At 40.5% G+C, this 22331-nt stretch overlaps 3 protein-coding genes across 3 annotated transcripts; all 3 read left to right on the top strand.

Moving 5' to 3' along the window:
• The first annotated feature begins 6879 nt into the window (after positions 1–6879).
• On the top strand, positions 6880–8187 carry pou3f3a (POU class 3 homeobox 3a). The gene has a single exon (XM_085920516.1). The coding sequence runs from the start codon at positions 6880–6882 to the stop codon at positions 8185–8187; it is 1308 nt and encodes a 435-aa protein (XP_085776642.1).
• A 7330-nt stretch (positions 8188–15517) lies between these two features.
• On the top strand, positions 15518–17284 carry gpr45 (G protein-coupled receptor 45). The gene is made up of 2 exons (XM_085920777.1): positions 15518–15604; positions 16044–17284. The coding sequence occupies exon 2, from the start codon at positions 16124–16126 to the stop codon at positions 17282–17284; it is 1161 nt and encodes a 386-aa protein (XP_085776903.1). The 5' UTR covers positions 15518–15604; positions 16044–16123.
• A 2655-nt stretch (positions 17285–19939) lies between these two features.
• On the top strand, positions 19940–21779 carry tslig2 (tRNA splicing ligase complex subunit 2). Its single transcript, XM_085920779.1, has 4 exons — positions 19940–20104; positions 20267–20430; positions 21069–21327; positions 21651–21779. The coding sequence occupies exons 1-4, from the start codon at positions 19964–19966 to the stop codon at positions 21705–21707; spliced, it is 621 nt and encodes a 206-aa protein (XP_085776905.1). The 5' UTR covers positions 19940–19963; the 3' UTR covers positions 21708–21779.
• Positions 21780–22331: the final 552 nt, after the last annotated feature.

Below are 22331 nucleotides of genomic sequence, written 5' to 3'. Positions count from 1 at the left end.
AACATTCAAAAAAATAAGAGGGAAAAACATTTAATGACATCAGGCAGTCATTTGTCAACGGGTGGTCCGCGGCCCTCTAGTGGTCCGTGGTAGTTTTGCAGGTGGTCCGCGAAATTTGAAATGGAAAATAATTGAAAGTTACAATCAATTTTGTTTTTAGAAATGTTACAATTTGTAACATTTTTAAAAATAGAACCTGACTTGATAAAGACTTGATTTATTTTCCAGTTAATTTTGTGAATCATTTACCCATCCAAATGATGTCAAATGTTGCTGAGATTCCCAAAATAGACATACAGATGCAAATAAATAGCCTGTATAGGTCTATCCTCGTTCGGTGCCAAATAAAATTATTTTCCGCCAAAGCAGTGGTCCCCGAGTTGCTTCTTGGTGATAATGGTGGTCCCTTGGATAAAACTAGTTGAAAACCCCTGACCTAAGAAAAAAATATGTGATGCTCCCAGATTTTAGTTTGACTTAAAGGGCTTTATGTTTGTGTCTACTGCAAGTCTGGGGAGAGATGTGGGGTAAATCTGCATAGGGGCGGGCTAGACTAAGTTTAGGTATTTTTGCAGACCCGTGTAAACCAGTGCAGCGTGGTGCATATTAAAAAGGGTGTTTTGCACCAGTGTGGGCGAGAACACAGCAAACTCATTTTGCCGGAGTACAGAAACTGTCTGTCAGGACCTCCATTAAATTCACTAAAATCGTGTTCAACTCCCTGCGCCAATAGACATTCTTGAAATTCCGGTAGTTTTTCGTTTTATGTTCAGGCACCAAATTGTCAAGGGTGACAGATGCATGTCCCTTGGTACGCCGGAACACCCAGCATGTTGGCAAGAGATGAATGAATTCTCAAACAAGCGAATCAAACCTTCCGTAGGAGCGAATATGAGCCAGTTGTTGAAGCTGCACCTTTTACAAGCATACAGATCCAAGAGAGCGGTTCAGTGGTTCTCTGGGTAGCACGTCCGCCTCACAGTTAGGAGGGTGCGGGTTCGATTCCACCTCCGGCCCTCCCTGTGTGGAGTTTGCATGTTCTCCCCGTGTCCACGTAGGTTTTCTCCGGGCACTCCCATTTGGTAAGCCGATCGAGCACTCCAAATTGTCCCTAGGTGCGAGTGCGAATGGTTGTTTCTCTCTGTGTGCCCTGCGATTGGCTGGCAACCAATTCAGAGTGTCCCCCGCCTACTGCCCGATGACGGCTGGGATAGGCTCCAGCACGCCCGCGACCCCCGTGGGGACTAAGCAATTCGGAAAATGGATGGATGGACAGACCCAAGATTCTCAACTTTATCATTGCTAGTTTATTTGTTAGCTGAATTACAATTTTGTGGTTTTTTGCTTTCATGTCAAAAAATCTTTTTTTTTTTTTCAAAGATTTGTTTTGAGCTCACATAGAGTTATTCGGTGACTAGTACATAAATTTCACTGACAAAATTCCAAAACATGCAATTCAGATTAAAATTGTTGACCTTTCGTGGGGGTTGTTGCTGTGATGCCAGTATTATTTATGTGCTGCATGTGGCAAAAGGATAAACCAAAATATGTCTAAAATTATCCAGTCAAAGGCTAATTTTTTCATATGACTTCCTACTATTCGTGCTGCGTTTCCTAACCTCTGCAAATAAGGGCCTGGCATTTACATCCACCCTGACCATTCCTCCATTTCCCCCGTTTCCCCTCCGTCTGAGCACGACTGGCCCCGCTGAGCTCATCTCTCGTGCTCCGCAACGGGGCCTGCTTCTGATTTAAAGCACCCAGCGGGGGGCATGTGGAGAGAGACTCACGCTGTGAAGCCTCGCTACAGCTGAAGGTCAAAACACACTCGTGATCGCAACCACGGGATGACACCACGGCAGGCTGAATTAGACGAAACCCAAGGAGTTCCCCCTTGGTGGCAGTTTAGTTAAGTTGTTTATTTAAACACAACATTCACAAAAATGTATATGAACTCCCAACAGGGATACTATAGTAGCTTGTTACAAGGCTGCGAACAATAAGGATCCGCAATGAATTAAAGACAATTCACTCTACAATCATGGCCGATCTGAAATTGACGACATTTAGTCACACTTGGGACTCTATCGATTGCGTAGATCTACTTCCTGTTCTATGGTGAGCACCACAATTTTTCTTGTTTGACACTGTTACACAGTGGAATTTTGAAAAATGTCGCAAAATGTTTACTAAAAACCAAAAAGAAAAACATATTTTCTTTGTATGACTGAACAATCTTTTTTTTTTTTTAATCAATTTTCACCAAAACATTTTCTGTGAATTACAATTTACTGGAATGAGGTAGCCTACTACCTTGAAAATTCTTCTGACAATAGATTAACTGAAAACAAACAGGCAAAAGATAATACTGTAAAGCAGCCATTACACATTTGTCCAACATTCCTGAATAATTTCACAAATATTCTTCAACAAAAATTTGAAAAGGCTCAAAAAAAATTATACAAACAATATAAATCCATATGTTGTAATTTTGGAGTAATTTTAACTTGACTGGTGAATCGGTTGAATTTCCACTTTAGAACTTGTCACTTTTCTCCTACTATTCAATTTTGGTGGCTATCCTACAAAATTTTTTTTTAAATAAGCTCCACATAGTACTACAATTGATTTCAACAAAACATGCTTTAACATATTTAGAAATAAATTGTGATGGCATATAAATTGAAGCGTTAGCAATGTTGATCTAAGTAACTCTACGATAATTCCTATTCATTACAGCTCATTTCTGAGCATTATTTAGGTAAATTGTCATGAGAAGAGGTTTCGAATATACGACATCCACTTAAAATCAACAACAACCAACATAGTGGTGTAACGGTCTGCAAACTTTCCTGAAGTTAGCAGGTCTGTAATAATCCAAAACATTTGTTTTTCCTCTGTTCTGCGTTACACTGTGTTTCTTAATGACACTGGCTGATGGCACAAACAAAAGCACGAACAAGGAAAAAAAAATACATCTGTTTCTTTTGATTGAAATCTCCAGGAGTCAAGATGAAGAATTTTTTTTCCTGCCCTTTCCGACTCGGCTTTTTTTTTTTTTTTTTTTTTTTTAAACATTCAAATATTTCAAAAGTCTACCCCAAAAAATAGCCCGGGGGCTAAAATGGTGGCCTACTCGCCTCGTGAAGATTTAACCTAGAGCAAAAAGACGTAAGAGAGAGCTTAACTGATTTGAGAATGATCTTTGATAAACAGCAATGCCAATTAGCTGACGATATTGTGCTTATTAAGCAAAGTTTAATTGGCAAATTCATTGCAACTCAAACACCCGCAAGAAGAGAGTGCAGTGAGAGAAAAACACGCATCAGAAGTCGGCCTCTTCACCCAGCTTCCTTCATGAATAACAAATAAGACGGGCAGCCAGCACAACACATGCAAAACATTACTGCGTCCCTCCACACTCATCTGGCTTCCTCAACATTCTGCCGCCGGACTTGGAACTTGGGTTGCTGCTTTTGGACCCGGCCGCACCGTTTGTATTATTGTTTTTATTTCACAGCTTCGACATGTAGTATTGGGAACATGGTCACAGCATAATCAATCATTCAAGTTGAAGGATTCAAAAAGAAGTGCATGCAACTGTAACTCTTCTTTTTCTTTTATTGCTTTGTGAATAATTTACTTTAAAGACTTTACTTAAAAGTTATTCAAACTCGTTTAAAGAAGAATTCAACTGCTTTTTTTTGTACAATGAAGTACATGTACAGGACTTCAGGTTGTGTGTTGGACAGCATTTATTTTGATAATTTAACATTTTGTAAGAGAATATTGTGAGTGTTGGAAACTGCATTTACTTAACTGTTACTTTTCAAACTTCTAATAAAGTAAAATAGATTAACTGAATTATTAAAGGTTTTTTTTTATTTTTCACTTTGTCCAAATGGAAGCAATTCAGTCAATTTGTCTCAACAAATGTCAATATACTGAATGAGAGTTATTATTATTATTACAATTGTAAAGCAAAACCATATATATATATATATATATATATATATTTAGATATATATATTTAGATATATATATTTAGATATATATATTTATATATATATATATATATATATATATATTACAAGATTATGGAGATTAGGGGTTCATTGGGAAATTCTGATGCCCATGCACTACTCTGAGAATGTTTGATTGTTGAGAGGCAGAATGCAGGACCCTTTCGAAACGCTGCCTATGTTCTATACAGATTGAACAGTTTCCATCTGGACTGCCTGACACACTGGTGCACTTTGACCTCAGTTGGAGAGCCTGAAATGTGCACCGGCACCTTATTTTTTGTGTACGCTAAATAACAAAATGGCACATTTCAACAATATTCTGAGTTTTCGAACTGTCGGCGTAAAACAGTGCACAGTCCCAGAATATTTTTGAACGCACCCTAAAGCTCGTTAGGCCCAAAATCCCTCTTCCCTTATCATTGGTGTGTTTGAGAATACACACAGACCTTTCAGAAACTAAAAATGTGCTTCAAATGTGTTGTTTGGTATTCAGAGTGCCCCCCAAAATTGAGCCCAGCAGTGTAGGAAGTAAACAGGAAAGTCAACAGTTTACTACAAGCAAGTAAGCGGCTGAGCATAGCACGCTGTGCACCCTGGCAGCAGACAACAAAACATCGGCTAACTTTAACTATGTTAAAGTTTTTCTTTTTCTTTTAAAATGTCTAACTAGAATCCCACGTCACATTGTAGCCAAAGGTACGATCTTGGTAGATTAATGGACCTTGGAAATCCTTGTACTGTAGTTGTACAAACTGAAAGTTGGTTGCCATGACTACCTCCAAAGAAGTAGTAGATGAAGAAATAGAAGAAACAATAGTGGAATGTACATTGTCCAATTTGGGAACGTGATTGATCTGCCTTTCTAATGGCTAACATACTGAATACAATTAATGTGAAGTTCAATTTCAACTTGTAGAGTTGAAATGTCTCAAAGGCATCTTATGGCGATATTGTCTAGGCAAAATTCATTAGTCACATTTCAAGTCGACCCAAGACCATGGAAGTAAAACGTTTGCAGCATAGTGTCTGTTCCGCTTTTCCTTTTGAGAGAAAAAAAAATCCCTTAGCACGTTCACGCGTCAGATCATCCTGTAAACTGGACCAGTGTTGGAAATACCCATGGTTTCTCAAATTGCATGGTGGCAGCTTTCTTTTTGCACTTCAGCAATGAGGCGCAACTGTGTTCTTTCTTTCCAACTTGAAAGGCAGAGCACATTAGCATGCGAAAGGCGTGCACACCTTATTTGTGTCCAAAGCTGAAGATCCTTGGGAAAAGTTCCAGCTATTATGCTATCTCATCTATATATTTGTATATTTATTCTGCGAGACAAGCATTCACACAGCTTTTGTGTCACAAAAACTACATTTTTGTTTTCAGTTTCATCATTTTCCCCACACATTCACTCAACAATTACAAAACAAAACATAAAATAAGTTTCTCTTTTGGCATGTTTTGTACTTTGCTCGCAACTGCAACATGATTATGCATTTCTCAAATCATTGAGAAAAGAACTGAAAGATAGGAAAGGAAATGTGACAAGTGCTTAGACATGTTGTTCCAATGTCATCAATTTGCGACCTGCAGTCTCATAATGTGCATTTGTGAAAAGTATATATTATATACAAGTATATAAATTAGAAATTATTATTACAGTTATCCGCCACACATTTGCTCAGATGTCATCACAATGCTACTCGTGGGCCGAGATATTGCGGATTGCTATTGTACATTTAGGTCATGCAATAGGAGTCATCAAAATTTACATACGTGCAATTTTTAGCTTTTCTTCCAGGCATTTTTAGCAGCATAACCTCTCGACCCCTCAAACTCAATCAATAAAGGAATACGGGTCCAATAATTCAACACAGGTGATTCCCCCCCATCGCAACACTAATCGGTTGGACATTTTTCAACAAAAGAACTTCAAAGATGAATGGGGAAAATGATGCACCACCATCGCTACAAAATTACCAAGTAGATAAAATATCATGTCATGATGTCGTTTTTCCCAACAACCTCAAGTGGGCATTTGTGTGATAGAAGGGATTCGTCGGATATGCTGCAATGTATTTAAGTCTACCATTTATTTTCTGCCTTTGAGGCACCTGTTGTTAATGTTTTGGTTATCTAAATTAGCTACATGACAAAATACTAGAAACAGTTCACTGCAACATTGTGGTTCTACACCACAGCAAACTCAACCTCACCATAACCAAGCTGATAAATGAATGCCTCCAATCAAAGGCTGACTTTTTAATAGACTATGTATTGGATCTTATCAGAAGGTATAAATTGCACATATTTTAATGGTCACTGGGTTATGCGTAAGTCATAAGATTTTCATATTATGATGTTATTGTATGTATATATAATAAATTTAGTGCACACTACCCAGATTAGACTGCCTCCGTACATACACGCAACCTCTCAGGCTGAGCGTCCAATCAGCGAGGACTCAGCGGGCTAGTTTGCACCTAATTGGCCGGTGATGGGGAGAGGGAAGCTCGGCTGTGGTCTCAGTTAAACACATGTTCGCCTCCTTTGCTCCGTGGAGGATGCGCTTCGATTCAGCGGGGAGTCTTCGACCTTATCATTTCGTCGCGTTCTGGAAAAAGAAAAAAAATAGACGAGGGGCAGACTTTTACGCACACTCCAAAATCAGGCACGGATCAAATTGTAGTGTCTTGTGGATTATTCACAACTGGGTAAACTTTTTTTTTTTAACTGAAACTTTTGCTGTCCCTTTGCAACCATTTTTAATGGCTGTTTTTGCTCTAAGGACTGTTTTGTTCTTTTTCCACATAGTGCTTTTGTGAGTAAATCGACTGTCAAGGAAAAGAAAAATCCAGATTTATGATTTGGGGGATGGCTACAGCCACCTCCAGCCCGTACCTAGCCAGCAGCAGGGTTTTAACCGGCCCGGTCGCTCACTCTGACCGGAGAAGCGGGAGCATGCAGCCGGCAAACGGTGTGGTCACCTCGGTGTCTTCCAGCGCTTTCAGAGGGGACCCGTCGGTCAAAATGGTGCAAAATGACTTCATGCAAGGGGCCACCATGGTGTCCAGCAACGGGGGGCACATGCTCAGTCATGCACACCAGTGGGTCACGTCGTTGCCCCACGCCGCAGCCGCGGCGGCCGCTGCTGCTGCGGCTGCGGCAGCTGCCGCCGAAGTTGGTGCCGCGTGGCCGGCCAGCTCCCAGCCCCCGGAGACGAAGAGAGGCGGCGGCGGGAGGGAGGACCTCCATTCGGGCGCCGCTCTGCACCACCGCGGCTCCCATTTAGGGGGTCATCAAGCACACCCTGGTGGCTGGGGAGGCTCCATAAACATTACTGAGGGTCAGACCCAGCAGCACCAACAACAACAGAGCCTCGTTTACTCCCAACCCGCCGCCTTCACTGTCAATGGGATGCTCAGCACCCAGAGCCTCATGCACCCCGGTGCGCTTGTACGCGGGAACTCTCCAGAGCTGGACCACCCTCATCACCATCATCACCACCACCACCATCCTCACCATCATCATCCTCATCACCAGCACGCACACCATCAGCACCAGCATCACCACCAGCATCATCACCAAGAGGCGCACTCGGATGAGGACACGCCGACCTCAGACGACCTGGAGCACTTCGCTAAGCAGTTCAAGCAGCGTCGCATCAAGCTGGGTTTTACGCAGGCCGACGTAGGTCTGGCCCTGGGAACACTGTACGGCAATGTCTTTTCGCAGACCACCATCTGTCGGTTCGAGGCGCTGCAGTTGAGTTTCAAGAACATGTGCAAGCTGAAGCCACTGCTGAATAAGTGGTTGGAGGAGGCCGACTCGAGCACCGGCAGCCCGGCCAGCATTGACAAGATCGCCACGCAGGGACGCAAGCGGAAGAAACGCACGTCCATCGAGGTGAGCGTCAAAGGCGCATTGGAGAGCCACTTTCTCAAGTGCCCCAAGCCGTCGGCGCAAGAGATCAACGGGTTGGCGGACACGCTGCAGCTGGAGAAGGAGGTGGTACGTGTCTGGTTCTGCAACCGCAGGCAGAAGGAAAAGCGCATGACGCCGCCCGGGCTCCCGCGAAGCCCAGATAACGCGTACTCGCAGGTGGGCAGCATGGGCGCGGACACGCCGCCACCCTCCATAGACTGCAAGAGGATGTACAGCGACACGTGAACGCGACACCAAAATATCCAAGCTTTATTTTTTTCTTTGTTTATCTCACGATTAATAATCATCGTTTTGTTACAAACTCCCGTGTGTCCTGTAATCCGCTATGACGTGCGAGTGTTTGAGTGTCCGAGTGTCATTTCAGAACAGCACACATAAGTCAAGTTTTATGCATCATATTGAAAACATGAGGACCATTAACATTAAACAAGCTTGTCGCTTTAATTTAGCACTGACTTGTTCCCGAAAGCAATAATTAAAATACGTAACCCCATTAAGTTGCTTACAACTGTGTTTTGTGGTAGTAGATTTACAGTGGAAGCAATTTATTTGTTTTTCCATCTATTATTAAGATACGTTTTTTAACATTCCTTTACATGTACAAGTTAAATGAGCATTATTGTGTTTGCACTATTTATTTCCCCCTTATTCTTACAGTATTTGCAGTGAAGAAATTAAATATTTAATAAATTGGAGTGACATGAAAGAGTTGAACGTCATTATTACACACACGTACACTGACCCGACTGAAAGGTTTTCTGTATTTATATCTCTATGCAGCTGTACAAATACTTTTTTTGTTCATACCGCTCAATAATTATTATAACCATAATTCACTAACTGTAAACTGAAAAGGACAGATGTAACCATGCAAAAAAAAAAAAAGTCCTTACTGATGATGTCCCACAATTTTGTGTCAGTTGTGGCCAACAACACTCACAAGCACATTATTGAGAGCAAACTTTCCTCTTAGTAGTTGATCTTTTCAGTGGCTCTGTTTCCAAATGAGCCATTTGTTTGAATTACCACTTGTAACCTTCAAAAGGGCACTGTGCCAACATGGGATATTTTACTAAGACATAAAAAAGTGGCATGAAAATTGACTCAATGTGAGCTCAATATTTGGCTGGCAAGACGTATCATTTCCAGCCTTTGCGGTGAATGTCAAGGCTTTATGTAGGGTTAAAAATCAATTGCATAGTATTTATGAAATTTTTATGTATGAAACATGCATGTAGTGTAAATGGACAACAAGAGTACTAACATAAAAAAAAAAAGTCTAGTTAAGCAAAAAGTCAAGTAACACTACTTATGTCGTTATATTGGAATTTGGTTCATTGGAGTACATACTAAAGTTTGCATTACATTAAATTAGCAAATTAAATCTATATTTATATTGTACTCCATGCATGTGAACAAAAATTTGTATCTAGTGTATCTGAATATTTAGTACATAGATACAGTGCAGGATTCTCATTTCAGTTTGGGGCTCAATTCTTGCCACCACCAAACCACATGGCAAAAACAAGACTGCTGGTGTTGGGATCATGTATTCAACGTACGTAAAGTGTAATGTGGTACCATTTTCTGAACTGCATTATCCTCACAAGGGTCGCGGGCAGTCTTTGGGCGGTAGGTACACCCTGAACCGGACGCTCACAATCACACCTATGCACAATTTGGAATGGTCAATCTGCCTATCATTTTAAAAACAATTATTTCTCATCTTAAAGCAGAACTAAGCAATGTAAGACTGTAAGACTTGTACTGCACAAGAATCACAGACTTATTGGTTTCTTTGCAACATATTAATTCTACCAGATACATAAATATAAAGTGAGTGGAAACAAACAGCTGTGAACATAGTCTAAAACAATTGCTGGAAACACATACTATTGACCACAGCATTAAATTCAACCTACTATTCAATTTGAAAACCAAATAGTACCTCAGATGAACAGTGAGAGCAAGCCCAGAAAAAGTTAATGCACAAATATTCATAATTTTGTTCGATAACTGAAAATAAAATGGGCCCTAATAGTGATCCCAAAACCAGCAGTCTTGTTTTTGCCATGTGTTTTGGTTGTGGCAAGAGTTGAGCCCCAAACTGAAATGAGCATCTATGTATTAAATATCAGATACACTAGATACAAAAGTTTGGCCTATTGTCATAACGAGCTGGGCCTACAGAGACTCAGAGAGCTAAAAAGAAATCAGCAGGTTTGAGAGTATTCTCTATTCGAGTTCTTGTAGCCTGGAATGCCTGGGGAAATTAGAGTGGCTACATCAGTGGAAATGTAAAGCGGGGGTAGGGTGGGGGGGTCACACCCGGATGCACAATCAAGGTGGAAGAGGGTCTCCAAGTCCCCAGTCCAACTTTAGACCATCTGCAAGTGGAGATCTTCTTGAAGTTCTTTTTCAATGAACGCATCGATCTCCTGCATGAATTGGTTTATTCATCTGCCGTGCAGACTGGTCACCTGCATTGAGTTCAAAGCGAATGAGAGAAGCCGTTTCCATTGGCTGGGAAGCAAGTTGACTGTGTTCACTCCCACAACGGCGCAAACACTCTTTTTTTTTCACCGCGTGCAAAAAATAAGATTTTTTTTTTTTTACCCATGCGCACAGTTGGACTGTGCTGTGTTCTATGCGTAATATCTTTATACACACTGTGTATGGACTGAAAAAGTTAACCACATTGCCTCAATGTGTTCTTCTGGTCTTTTCGGCATTTTGATGTGAGGCTGATCGCATTCAAGCACAATCCTGTGCCAGCCAGCAAAGTTCAGCGCTCCCAGCTGGCAGGTCAACGTACAAGTGGTTGCCAAGGTGACAGAGTGACACCAGGCAGCAGATCTTTGGCTACACATGATGGATTATGGCGATGCGTGCTTCCACACCCTAATCAATATTCAGTCACACACAAACACATACACACACACACGCGCACACAGTCTCACACACAGACACACGCACAAACACACACACTCACACACAATGCACTTCGAAGTGCACACACTACTCACAATAAAATGAAAGAAACTTACCAATGACAATCAGGAAGTCGAGCCAACAAAAAGCACAGGTTTCTGCTAAAGAGGAATAAACAATACTGTATGTTAATATTTCACTTGTGGTGTCACACTGAACTCACACAAATAACCATCAGGCCCTGTTATGATTCCTTTTTTCCTTGGCCTCATATGCACCTTTTAAAAATATACTCAGTAATGTGAGGCTATCCAGTGTATTGTAGCGCCAATGCAGTATGCCACAGTGTGCATTTTAAGAAGTGTTGTGCAAAACCGCATTGTATCATACTGGAAGCCGCTTCTAATTTCTTGACCTTCACAAGTAGCTCAACAAGGCAACCACAATAACAGTAACATGATGCAGCACAGTTTAAAATTGCTGCGTTAAAAGTCACTCAAATAGAGTGAAATACCAAAATCAACGCTGGGTCCAAAAGTCAATGCTGAGTGGGTTGAGCATTCGACCCAGCAAGTTGCGTCAAGATTTTAATCCAACAAGTGGTAAAAAGTACACATACTGATGAGCTGAAGTTACCAAGACATTTGGTTACCAGGTTTCCATTATAGCAGTCGTTAAAATTAATATTAATTTCAGAAGCAATATTTTCCAAGAAGAAGAAACAACTTACTCTTGTTGAGGGTGGACACAGCGAGTCATTTCAGAATACTGAAACTGTCCAAAGTGGCAACCAGCTTCAATCTTCCGGTAATGGATGGTATGGAATTCCCAAAGAATTTTTGCTTTTTCTTTGTCCCTTTTGGTGTAAGGTTGCAACATAAAAATAGCAGTGATAGAAAAGAGGAAAAGTACAATGCTGACCTTAGAACCGGTTAACCTGGCAGGAAAGCAACGGGCTGCTCAGTCAAATCTGAGCAACACACTTTGACAATCACAAAGCAGATGCTAACATAAATCCACCCATCATACGCTACACAATGAATGTTTTATTCCAGTTCTAGCTATAAAATGCCACACTGCAAAGCCATTCCTGTTGGCTCACCACTGTTGTTTTATTTTAGTTTTTTTATACACTGGAATGATAAAATATTATTTAAACATTGCTTGGCCAAATAAAGGTCTTCATAAACATGAAATGGACTAATTTACGTTGCAGTAGTATATTAATTTACAGTACAAGTGAGCCAATTAGTGATTTTTTTTCAAGATACACTGCTCTTTGCCATTTTTTTTGTCTTAAGTGGTTACATGTTAATTTCTGTATACTGTAGTAATATTGTGCAGTATAGTTGGGTTCAACAACACGGTGTCTGGTTGCAGCAGGTAATAGCCCGTGGGCCTAATGTAAAGTCTTTTTACCAGCTGAGACATTGTGATTTCCATGGGATTTTGTACACGTGTGAATTTGAGAGATTTATTGAAATAAAGTGCTGCATATCGATAATGGATCTATCTCCTTCTTTCTTGAATTATTCTTGATAATTATAATGAGAAAACATAAATATGATCTATTTTTTTCCACACAGATGACTAATCCTAACACAACCAAAAGCGATTTATTCAAGCTAGTTTGTTTTTTCAGAAGAGTGTATTAAACTGGAAGCCCTTTACATTAATCAGTACTCATGAAGTAGCTCTCAGTTTCAAATATGTTGGTGGCCGCTGTAGTACACTGTAGTCTCTATACTAGATTACTATTTTGTGAAACAGGGCTTTTTTTTCTCAGACACCTATCTTAAAGTTCCACTGAGGTTTGCACATTCCCCAATCTTGTTAATTATTCTCACTTTGCCCAGAATGGTTGACCACCTCGAGTGTTTTACCATTGATTAACACCTTCCGCGGAATCTAAATTGACTCTCATAACTGGGAGCTGAAGTCACAAGCAGCAGTGTGTCAATACAAGATTCAAGAGGTGTATTTAAGTTAGATGTTGTGCAAAATGTCCTAAATGTAACTCTCTGTTCTGCGTATGTGTGTGTGTGTGTGTGTGTGTGTGCGTTTCCTTTTCACTCTCAATATTCTGATTTAAGGAGAGGAACATTTTTCATGCAGGCAAGCCAGTGTTTGCTTTTTAGCCGAATGATGGAGTGGCAACGTCTCGGTAGAGGTGTGGAATAAAAGAAATTAATTCTCCCTCCCTATGAGCTTGCCAGTGGACGTGATATGCATGCATGCTTCACATCAGTGGAGTGGAACTGAGGTGGGCACGTTCAACACATGGGCACCGTGCCAATTTACACTATGAAGGGAAGATAATACAGGACTGTATTCTAGTGCCTGCGCTTAATGGAAAAACACTAACAAGACTATTCATAAAATTGTCAATAATTACTGAAAACATCTTTGTGGATGCTATTTTGCACATGTGACCTGTCGTCAGGGGTTTGAGGAACTAGATATACATGGTGTAATGCTGCTATCTATAGGACAGAATTGTCATAGCATGTGAGTTTAACAAAATATTTGATCATAAGTACTATATACTGTGCGATAGTTACAAATTTTATATTAAAGTGTGGTTCATAGCGAGCCAGTCAGCCAACTATAGATGCAGACAGACAGACTGACTGACTGACAGACAGACAGATAAATGGGATAAATGGTTACAAGAAAATTAGTTCTAAAAAGGTGTGCTAAAGACCAGAAAATTAAAATGTGGCATTTTAGTATACAGCAAGTAATTATTTTACTACGTTACACTAATATTTGAGCCTGCCATTAAATATCTAGGCTTTATTTTAATTCTATTAATCCATTTACCGTTTCTCACATTATCACTTGTACTCTATCCTTACAATAAGTAATTACTACATAAATCCCGACTATAAGACGTGATAGTTTTTAAAACCAATTTGTTTTACAAATTAATTAGTTACAATAAATGATTCATTACAATTGTATGGTCACTAATCATGTTTATTAAAGTAATTACTGCAACGAAACTACTAACACTTAACATATTACACTGTAAAAGTTTGACTAATTTGCACATTCTCCAATGGAATCCAAACTTACTCAGTTACTTCGAAAAGTAGAAGGAAAAAAAAAAGTGGTTGTGTTGGTGTGTGTTTTTAAGACTTGCGCGCACTGTTCCTTTAAATCTGCGTCCACCTGCTTTTTGTGGCGTCTGCATCGTCTGCAGGCGGCAGGCTGACGACCGAGCTCGCTCAGAAATGTTCTCCTCGGGATATTTCTATTCATCGTGATTAATTTATATTTTCCGTATATGCCACGGAGGAGGGCCAGTCACTTCACGTATTACTGAGAAGTCGGACCATGATGCTGTCACCACTGCTCCACTGTGAACATTTCAAGGTGGGTCTATTTTTATTTTATTCTTTCATATACTGAATACACATTTCTCTATGTAGGTGCTATTGCACTCCCCATATTCCCCGGCAGGTGAAATGATAAAACGGAGACAAAATAGGCCCGCCAAAGCCATCATGAGAAAAAACCTGCATTATTGTGTTTGACTTCATTTTATGTAGGCATAGCTACTAGATATTATTCAGCATTTTTAGATATCATCTAATTTAAGGCAATTTCACACGTGCCTATTTTAATCCTATGAATGATAAGCAAGCTCTTCCTATTTATAAATACATAAATTTAGTTACTGTTCGAGTCCAACAAGATCAGGTGACCTTGTGCGTAATCATAAAGTTGGCAGTAGTAGGCTGTGCTATCGAAAATATTTGGTCGTAGAAACACGAGTATATGGGATGCTTGTTGCCATGGAGCTGCTAATCCTGTTGCCGTGGCAACAGCAGCAAAACTATGCAGCGGTTTTGGAGAGGGTTTTGTGTAAGAATGTCGCAATAGCAAAGCCGTTATTTGTCATGTTATTTTAATGCTTATTCTTTGCTCTGGTGTGTGAATAGCGATAACTTTATATTGAGGTTGGGAATTTGTTCAAATATTACCTAATATACATCAGTTTTTACCTTAGTTTGGATGTAATCCTGTAAATATAAGGAATAACATCAATAAAAGTATAGGTTGGCGGTGGGATTCCTTGCCATTACGACCATTTCAAAGTATCCTTGAGCAAGATACTGAACCTACATTGCTTCTGATGCTGCATCATCAGTAGGTGAACGAGGAATTTAGTGTAAAGCGCTTGTGGCAGGGGTGTCAAGCATCTTTTTTTCGCAGGCCACTTTGTAGATACGGCTTCCCTCAGTGGCCCAATTCAATATTTAATCAGCTCATCACATATTACACAAAAACTTGATACATTACTAGCTTTGAAATCAGATAGCAGTTCAATTATTGTTTGTTACTGTAAAAATGGTAAAAAGAAGTTCTTGTAAAATCTCAATGTTATTTATTACACGTGACAAACATTTTGGCACATATTTTAGCGAGGATCATGAAGGTTGACAGACAAGATTTGCGTTCAGGGGCCACGTAAAATGATGTAGCAGCACGCATCTAGCCCCCGGGCCTTGACTTTGACACAAAGACAATTTACCAAGTTAGTGGCAACGTAGTCTTAATGGTGATGATCATATTCATAAGCAGCTCTTCCTTCCCCTCCCAGATGCCGGCATCCACCATGGTAACAGACAGGTCCTGTTTGTGCTCCGCCTCGACGTCTCATCCGGATTTGATCTGATCCTGAAGCATCCTCGATTGTCTGGAGGTGTGAGAAATGACACGTATTGTGTAACGGGTGGGAGGAAGGAAGGTGGTAGCTCAGGTGTTAATATTCAACCGAATTAAAGCCACTGAGATGCACATCTGTCTCATGTGACTGCATCTATTCTTTTAGATCCTACACAATACATTTTCTTCAGTTTTGGACAAAATAATTTAACAGCTTGCTTTTTTTGTATTCTATATCTATATGTTTCTTCTGGGGCTGTCATGATGTTTAAGTTTGGTCAAGGTAACGAGAACCATATTTTGTATTGTCAAGTGGGTATGTTTGTTAGATGTCTTTACTGATTGGCTGGGAGACATCACATGGTTCTCCTGTTTCATTTTCACCTGATTTTGAACCTTGACTTTCATGACCAATTACAGTTTCTTGCCTGGGACAGCTAACCTAAGTTGGTCTATTTTTTTTTTATGTGTTTCAGATGGATTACAAAATGTTGCTATGCCTTTGACAGAGCTCTCACATTTCACCCACGTTAGTATTTGCTGATAAAGTGCCACTATGGCTTTTTGCAATGAAAGCCAGCTGGACGGATGTGACTTCATGGAGCCGGACGATGCTATTATGGCCACCAGTAGTCCACCGGCCGAACCTGGAACTCCTCTCATATCGGTCACCCTGCGTGTAACTTTGGCCGCAATTATGATCTTCATGATTACCATTGGTTTCCTGGGCAACTCCATCGTGTGTTTGATAGTCTACCAGAAACCGGCCATGCGCTCCGCAATCAACCTGTTGCTGGCGACGCTGGCCTTCTCCGACATTATGCTCTCGCTACTTTGCATGCCCTTCACCGCTGTCACGCTGGGGAGCACCGACTGGAGTTTCGGAAGCGGATTTTGCCGTGCCTCCATCATGCTCTATTGGCTCTTTGTCTTGGAGGGCGTCTCCATACTGCTCATCATCAGCGTGGATCGCTTCCTCATCATCGTGCAGCGTCAGGACAAGTTGACCCCACACAGGGCTAAGGTTTTGATCACAGGCTCGTGGCTGCTTAGTTTGTGCGTGTCCTTACCATCTATTGTGGGCTGGAGGACGGGCACGGCAGGCGTAGGGGTCGTCTGGGTACCGCAGTGCGTGCTGGGATACAGCGAGTCCGTGGCCGATCGCGCTTACACCGTCCTCTTGGCGGTGGCGGTCTTCTTTGCCCCCTTTTCGGTCATGCTCTACTCATACATGTGTATCCTGAACACGGTGCGACGCAACACCCTACGCGTTCACAGCCACGCCAGCGAGCCCTCCTGCCTGCCAGCCCTCAATCAAGTCAGCAAAATGAGACTCATCGGTCTGCAGAGACCCCCGCAGATTAAGGTGGACATGAGCTTCAAGACCCGCGCCTTCACTACCATCCTCATCCTCTTTGTGGGTTTCTCCGTGTGCTGGCTACCCTACACCGTGGTTAGTCTGCTGGCTGTCTTCAGCCGCCAGTTCTACTTCAGTCCCAATTTCTACCCAATCAGCATTGGTGCCCTGTGGCTCAGCTACCTGAAGACAGTTTTCAACCCGATCATTTACTGTTGGAGGATCCGAAAGTTCCGGGAAGCCTGCCAGGAGTTCTTTCCCAAAAGCTGCCGCCTGTGTCCCAGGGCCGGTGGCCGCAGCCGAAGGAGAGTGCGACCCAGCAACATCTATGTCTGCAGCGAGACTCAGTCGGCTGTATGAAGGACACAAATTGTCCTGGGATTCTACTTTTTTTTGGTCTCAGATTTACAGAAGTGTGGAACTGCCAATGGGAAGTAAAAAAAAAATGGTCTGGGCTATGTCATTTGATCATAGTGAAAAGTGTATTTGATGTACTACTAAGTTGGTAAAAAGTCAGCTATATACATTTCAACGACTTTACCGGTATGTTTGAACGACTTTGTTCAAATGACTTTATCAATACGTTGAATGACTTTTGCAGTACGTTTTAACGTCTTTGCAGTACGTTCGAACAACATAGCCCAGTCAAAACTGTTTCCTTCATATTGGCAGCTTCACACAGATCTGATGGCCAACATGGCAGCAAAACAACTTCATATTGTCCAATGTAAACATTTCTTTCTTGTTTGTGAACAATTGTTGATGAGCTGCCATTTTGTACATTGAGTCACAATGGTGGTAAAGGATGGGTATTGGATTAACTGAGTGATTTTTAGTATTGAAGATTATTCTTTTTACTGGAAAGATTTGCTTGGGAGACACTGACTTGGTTGTAGATACATACAGTGTGAATGTGATTGTAAATGGTTGTGTGTCTCTATGTGTGCCCCATGATTGACTGACGACCAGTCCAGGGTGAAGTCGAACTTTTGCCCAAAGTCCCCTGATATAGTTTCCAATTTACACGACCCAAAAATAGGACAAAATGAAATGAATGTCTCTGAATGTTTCATACTGCTGGCCCCATTGTTAAGGGGAAAGTCAACACCAACATTTTCTTTACAAAAATATCTTGTCTCCCCCACTAGCCTAAATATGGCATTCCAATTAATATTGTGTTTGTGAAATATGAGTTAAGCAGCAAAATGCATCTGTATTTATCTATCTCAGGGGCAGCCAGCTTCAGAAAATAGGAGAGCCATGATTGGTTGTGCCTTGAGCCATGGGCACTGTGATGTCATTTTCAGTGGCAAGTGGCAAAATAGCCTCCCTCTGAGATGGATATAAACTGGTGGATTTTGCCCATTTAATTTATATTCCATCAATGAAAAATGCATCAACACACTGTGTTTTGACTAGTTGGGCTGTACAGAGCATATTATTACATATACAATTTTGGGGTTGACTTCTTAAAGCGGAAGTCAACCCCAAAATTTTATTTAGAGTGCTGTATGTGCCCACACAAATCTAAACACAGCATTGTGATTAGAATTTGCGCTTGTGGAATGAGTAAAGCAGCATTTTCAGTCGACAGCAAGTGGCAAAATGGTAGCGCCCTGAGACAGGTGAATTTTACCCATTTAATTACATATTTCACAAACAAAATATTAATCAGAACCCTGTGTTCTGACTTGGAGGTCTGCGCAGAACCTAAATTTATCACAAAGAAAACTTTAGGGTCGACTTCTTTCTTAAGAAAGAATCCTTGGCTGAAGCTAGGATTGGCTGTACTTAGCGCCTCTCAAAAGATTAATTTGGCTGCTTAATTAGAGGTTTAAATATTGGAAAATCTGGAAAGTCAACTACCTGTAAACCATCAAACATCCAGTTTCCAAGATAAATCTCCCCAACAATTACTCAACAGTAAGTTCCACAGAGTTGAGAAAATATGTAGTCAATTTATTGGTTCTTTTGCCATTTCGAAATGCGATCATAATAATGTCCGTTATGTTTCAAATAAAAAATAAGGGGAGAAATGTGATTATTGTCCAATGGTGTTCTGAAACATTTGTGCAGGAAAACAATGTCATTAATTAAGCTGTAAACATGTACTTGGATACATAATGTATTAGCAAGAACAGAAACAGACAAATAAAGATGATTTTTAGAGGAGTGGTGGTGCACGTCGTGGCAAAAATACAACAAAACATTGAGGTCATCCACTTGCGCAATGTAAACAGTGTTGATGTCATATGATGTGAATATATTGCCATGTTGCTGGGATACGATAGACCTACGTTTCCTACGGGTGTCCACTTGACTGAAAACTATTGAGGCAGGTGAACTTACCAGAGTGAGGATAATCGTGAATAAATTGAAATGATGTTTTGATTACTTATTGTGGACCTCAAGCCCAAAAATGGACAGACATCACATTTTGTGATACATGTATTAAATGTATTATACATGGGAGTAACAATATTATTTGGACTCCAAAAGGCTTAAACATCCAATAAACAAAAACAAAGGTGGTGGGGGCTTAATTTGGGATAGATGGAAGCCTTAGGTAAGGTTTGTGCCCACGCCACCGATAAAATACATCAAAGTCTTCAAATTAAGTCAACCAAATCAAACGAGTAGTATAATCAAAGCTGTAACAAATATTGAACGACAGATATCTGACATTAAAGACCACAATAATAGTAATAATAATAATAATAATAATAATAATAATAATAATAATAATGGGCAAATGTAAACTCTACAAATGCTTTAAATGCAGTAAAACAAAGTATTTTAGATATGATTTTACATAAAAAAAATTGAAGAAAATCACCACGTAAGAATGACCGGCATCTGTCCGTTTTCAAAACAAATGTGGCTCTTGAGCTCCAAATTTTGCCCACCCTTGCTTGAGAATGATCTTAAGATTTATTTTTTCAGTGGGGTATGGACTGCTCAGTTTTGTGCTGCTGTGTTTGACTGGCTACCGCTAGATGACAGTCTTGCAGCCAAAAACTATTAAACAAGAAGGCAACGATGACGCGGAGCATGCTGGGAAATACCAACATGGCGACCTCCTGTGAATTAACCGGCAAAGCTATTTACGCTTCGGACGTGGATGTTTTACTATACCCTGAATTGCTGTCTCAAGATTTTCTTCAGTTGATTTTGAATGAGGTGAGATATAATATCAAAACGATGCATTCACATTCCAATTTAATGAATGAATTAGTTCGAGGAACGAAACAGTCGCGTTAGCATATTTGGCTAAAAACTCAATGCATCTCCTCTGGTCATGTTCGTACTTAAAAGATGGTCTCACCAGTGTTTATGGCTTAGAAAAAGATCAGTTCCAAAGATTGTGGGAGTCGGAACCAACTCATAGACCTCTACGTACGACACGTTATCCCGCGACCTCAGCGCACTTTACCCGACAACCGCTGGGGAAAGAGGATGGCGAAGACTCCAGACAGACAAGCCCCAGCCGGCCTGCGACCGGACAGGTGAGTCGCCCTACCAATGCACCTTCAAGCGGAGGGATCACACTGAGGTGTAGAAAGGGATAAGGCAAGGTCTGGGAACAGAATTGCGCCTGACTGAAAAGAAAGTAGTGCGATCGCGAGACAAGAAACTATTAGTGACGTCATCATTCTGTAGGGAGTGATTTGAACTTTTCTGAGAGCAGTGTGTGATTTATTTTTTGGGTATTTATTTTGCGAAGATGCTGGCTTTTACACAAATCGTGGGCTTTCTTACATTTTGTCATTTAGACAAAAATAATAAACCATTTTGGACTAGCATCATATCTCCAGAGACACACTTACCCTTTACTTGAATTTCAAACTAGCCACCATCACATTCAAAACAATGAAATGACAAAAGGTGTCAGTAATGAATTCACAAATAACCAATTATCATAGCATGCAAAATAAACTATGAATGAATGCGGTATCTCACCGGAAGAGAGAAATATGACCATAGCCCAGTTTATATGAAGTCGCTGTTTTTTTTATACGCCGGCTCACGGTTCCCCTGCTTTCTAAGTTTGGTTATGGCGTTCACTAGCTGACCTGTGATTGTTTGCTACAGTTTACTGTTTCTGTCTAATGCTTGGTTGTGCCTGTCGTTCCTTTCTTTCCAGGGACCACTTTAGGTCCTCTCATTCTATTTCCTATGGCTCAGCTAAAATCAAGAAGCCGGAAATGAGTACAATGTCATCATCAGGGGTGGCTGACAGGCTAAAACCCCCACCGGCGCTAAATCTGGCCAACCCCATTCGTCGTTTATCTGGCAGTTCATCTACATTGTCACCATCATCATCGTCGTCAATGTCTTCTTCCAACCAGAGGTTTTCACGCTGCCCTGACACAGCAAGCCTAAAGCGGGAGGCAAACTGCTCTGTAAGAACCATAAGTTATGCTATTGGACTATTCGTGTTTTGGAATTCCAGTCCTTCCAGACTTACAGTGGATATAACAAGTCTACACACTCAAAAAAAATTTAAATGCTTGCTCTTTTAGTGTCATGTTTACAAATCACAAAAAGAAACTGCATTGGGAGTGTGTTGAAGTTCTTTCTTTCTTTCTTTCTTTCTTTCCTTCCAATTTAGAACGTTCATAGTATTTTGAAATATTCTTCACGATTGGTTCAGTCACTGACACTTCATTTTATGGTTGTTAATTTTCTTGACTGTTCTTTCATTGTTTATCATTTTTGTCTTCAGGGTGTTTCAATGTCTCCAGAGGTGAAGAAAAAGATTCAGCATGTGACATGGCCATGACGTTACCCTTTTCAAGACTTGCTAAGTGTGATTTCACAGGCTGGCTTCAAATAAACTTTTTAAAAATATTAATTCACTGGTCATCTCACTGGTAATGCGCTATTATGTGATGCTGGTGGGGTTGTTACAACTTTTCACTTGAGACCAGTAGTAGTAGTTCTTCATGTAGCATTTTACAAGTTTTGTGTGTGTTATTGACGAGTGTGTGTATATATAATACTTTATATATTTCTGTACTGACATTTTCTGAAAGCTTGTTTTGTGTGTGTTATGTGGTTACTTAACGTAATAACGCTGTCATTTTATAATTCACAGCCAAGTAGCTCAAATGGAATTAATAATAAAATGGCTCACTGTCAAGAGAAATTCTTATATTTTTCACAAAAATGGGATCAAATTCACCTTTAAAAATAGCACTCTTACATTTTTAAGGCACCAGGTATGAGCTATAAACATTGACTACTTTTTTTGTTTTGTGGACTCTGTTGACTTTCTTTTTAGATCAGAGATACCAACTTCATACTTTTGCCCACAACTTTTTTTTGTTAAAATCAATAAAGTGTGCCAAACGAAATGATCAGCGTTACTTTTACTAGAGAAGGGGAAATCAATGTTGCATTTATG

This window comes from Syngnathus leptorhynchus, chromosome 9 (genome assembly GCF_054491065.1).
Source record: "Syngnathus leptorhynchus isolate UIUO chromosome 9, UIUO_Slep, whole genome shotgun sequence".
NCBI classification, from domain to species: domain Eukaryota; kingdom Metazoa; phylum Chordata; class Actinopteri; order Syngnathiformes; family Syngnathidae; genus Syngnathus; species Syngnathus leptorhynchus.
Note: the sequence above shows the minus strand (reverse complement) of the source record. Positions and strands in the feature narration are given on the sequence as shown.

What these genes read in the sequence shown, in the direction of transcription:
- pou3f3a (XM_085920516.1), top strand. Translation starts at nt 6,880, where the DNA reads ATGATTTGGGGGATGGCTACAGCCACCTCCAGCCCGTACCTAGCCAGC.
- gpr45 (XM_085920777.1), top strand. Translation starts at nt 16,124, where the DNA reads ATGGCTTTTTGCAATGAAAGCCAGCTGGACGGATGTGACTTCATGGAG.
- tslig2 (XM_085920779.1), top strand. Translation starts at nt 19,964, where the DNA reads ATGACGCGGAGCATGCTGGGAAATACCAACATGGCGACCTCCTGTGAA. An exon ending in TTCAGTTGATTTTGAATGAG is followed by an intron (nt 20,105 to 20,266) that starts GTGAGATATAAT and finishes TTTATGGCTTAG; the next exon opens with AAAAAGATCAGTTCCAAAGA. An exon ending in AGCGGGAGGCAAACTGCTCT is followed by an intron (nt 21,328 to 21,650) that starts GTAAGAACCATA and finishes TTTTGTCTTCAG; the next exon opens with GGTGTTTCAATGTCTCCAGA.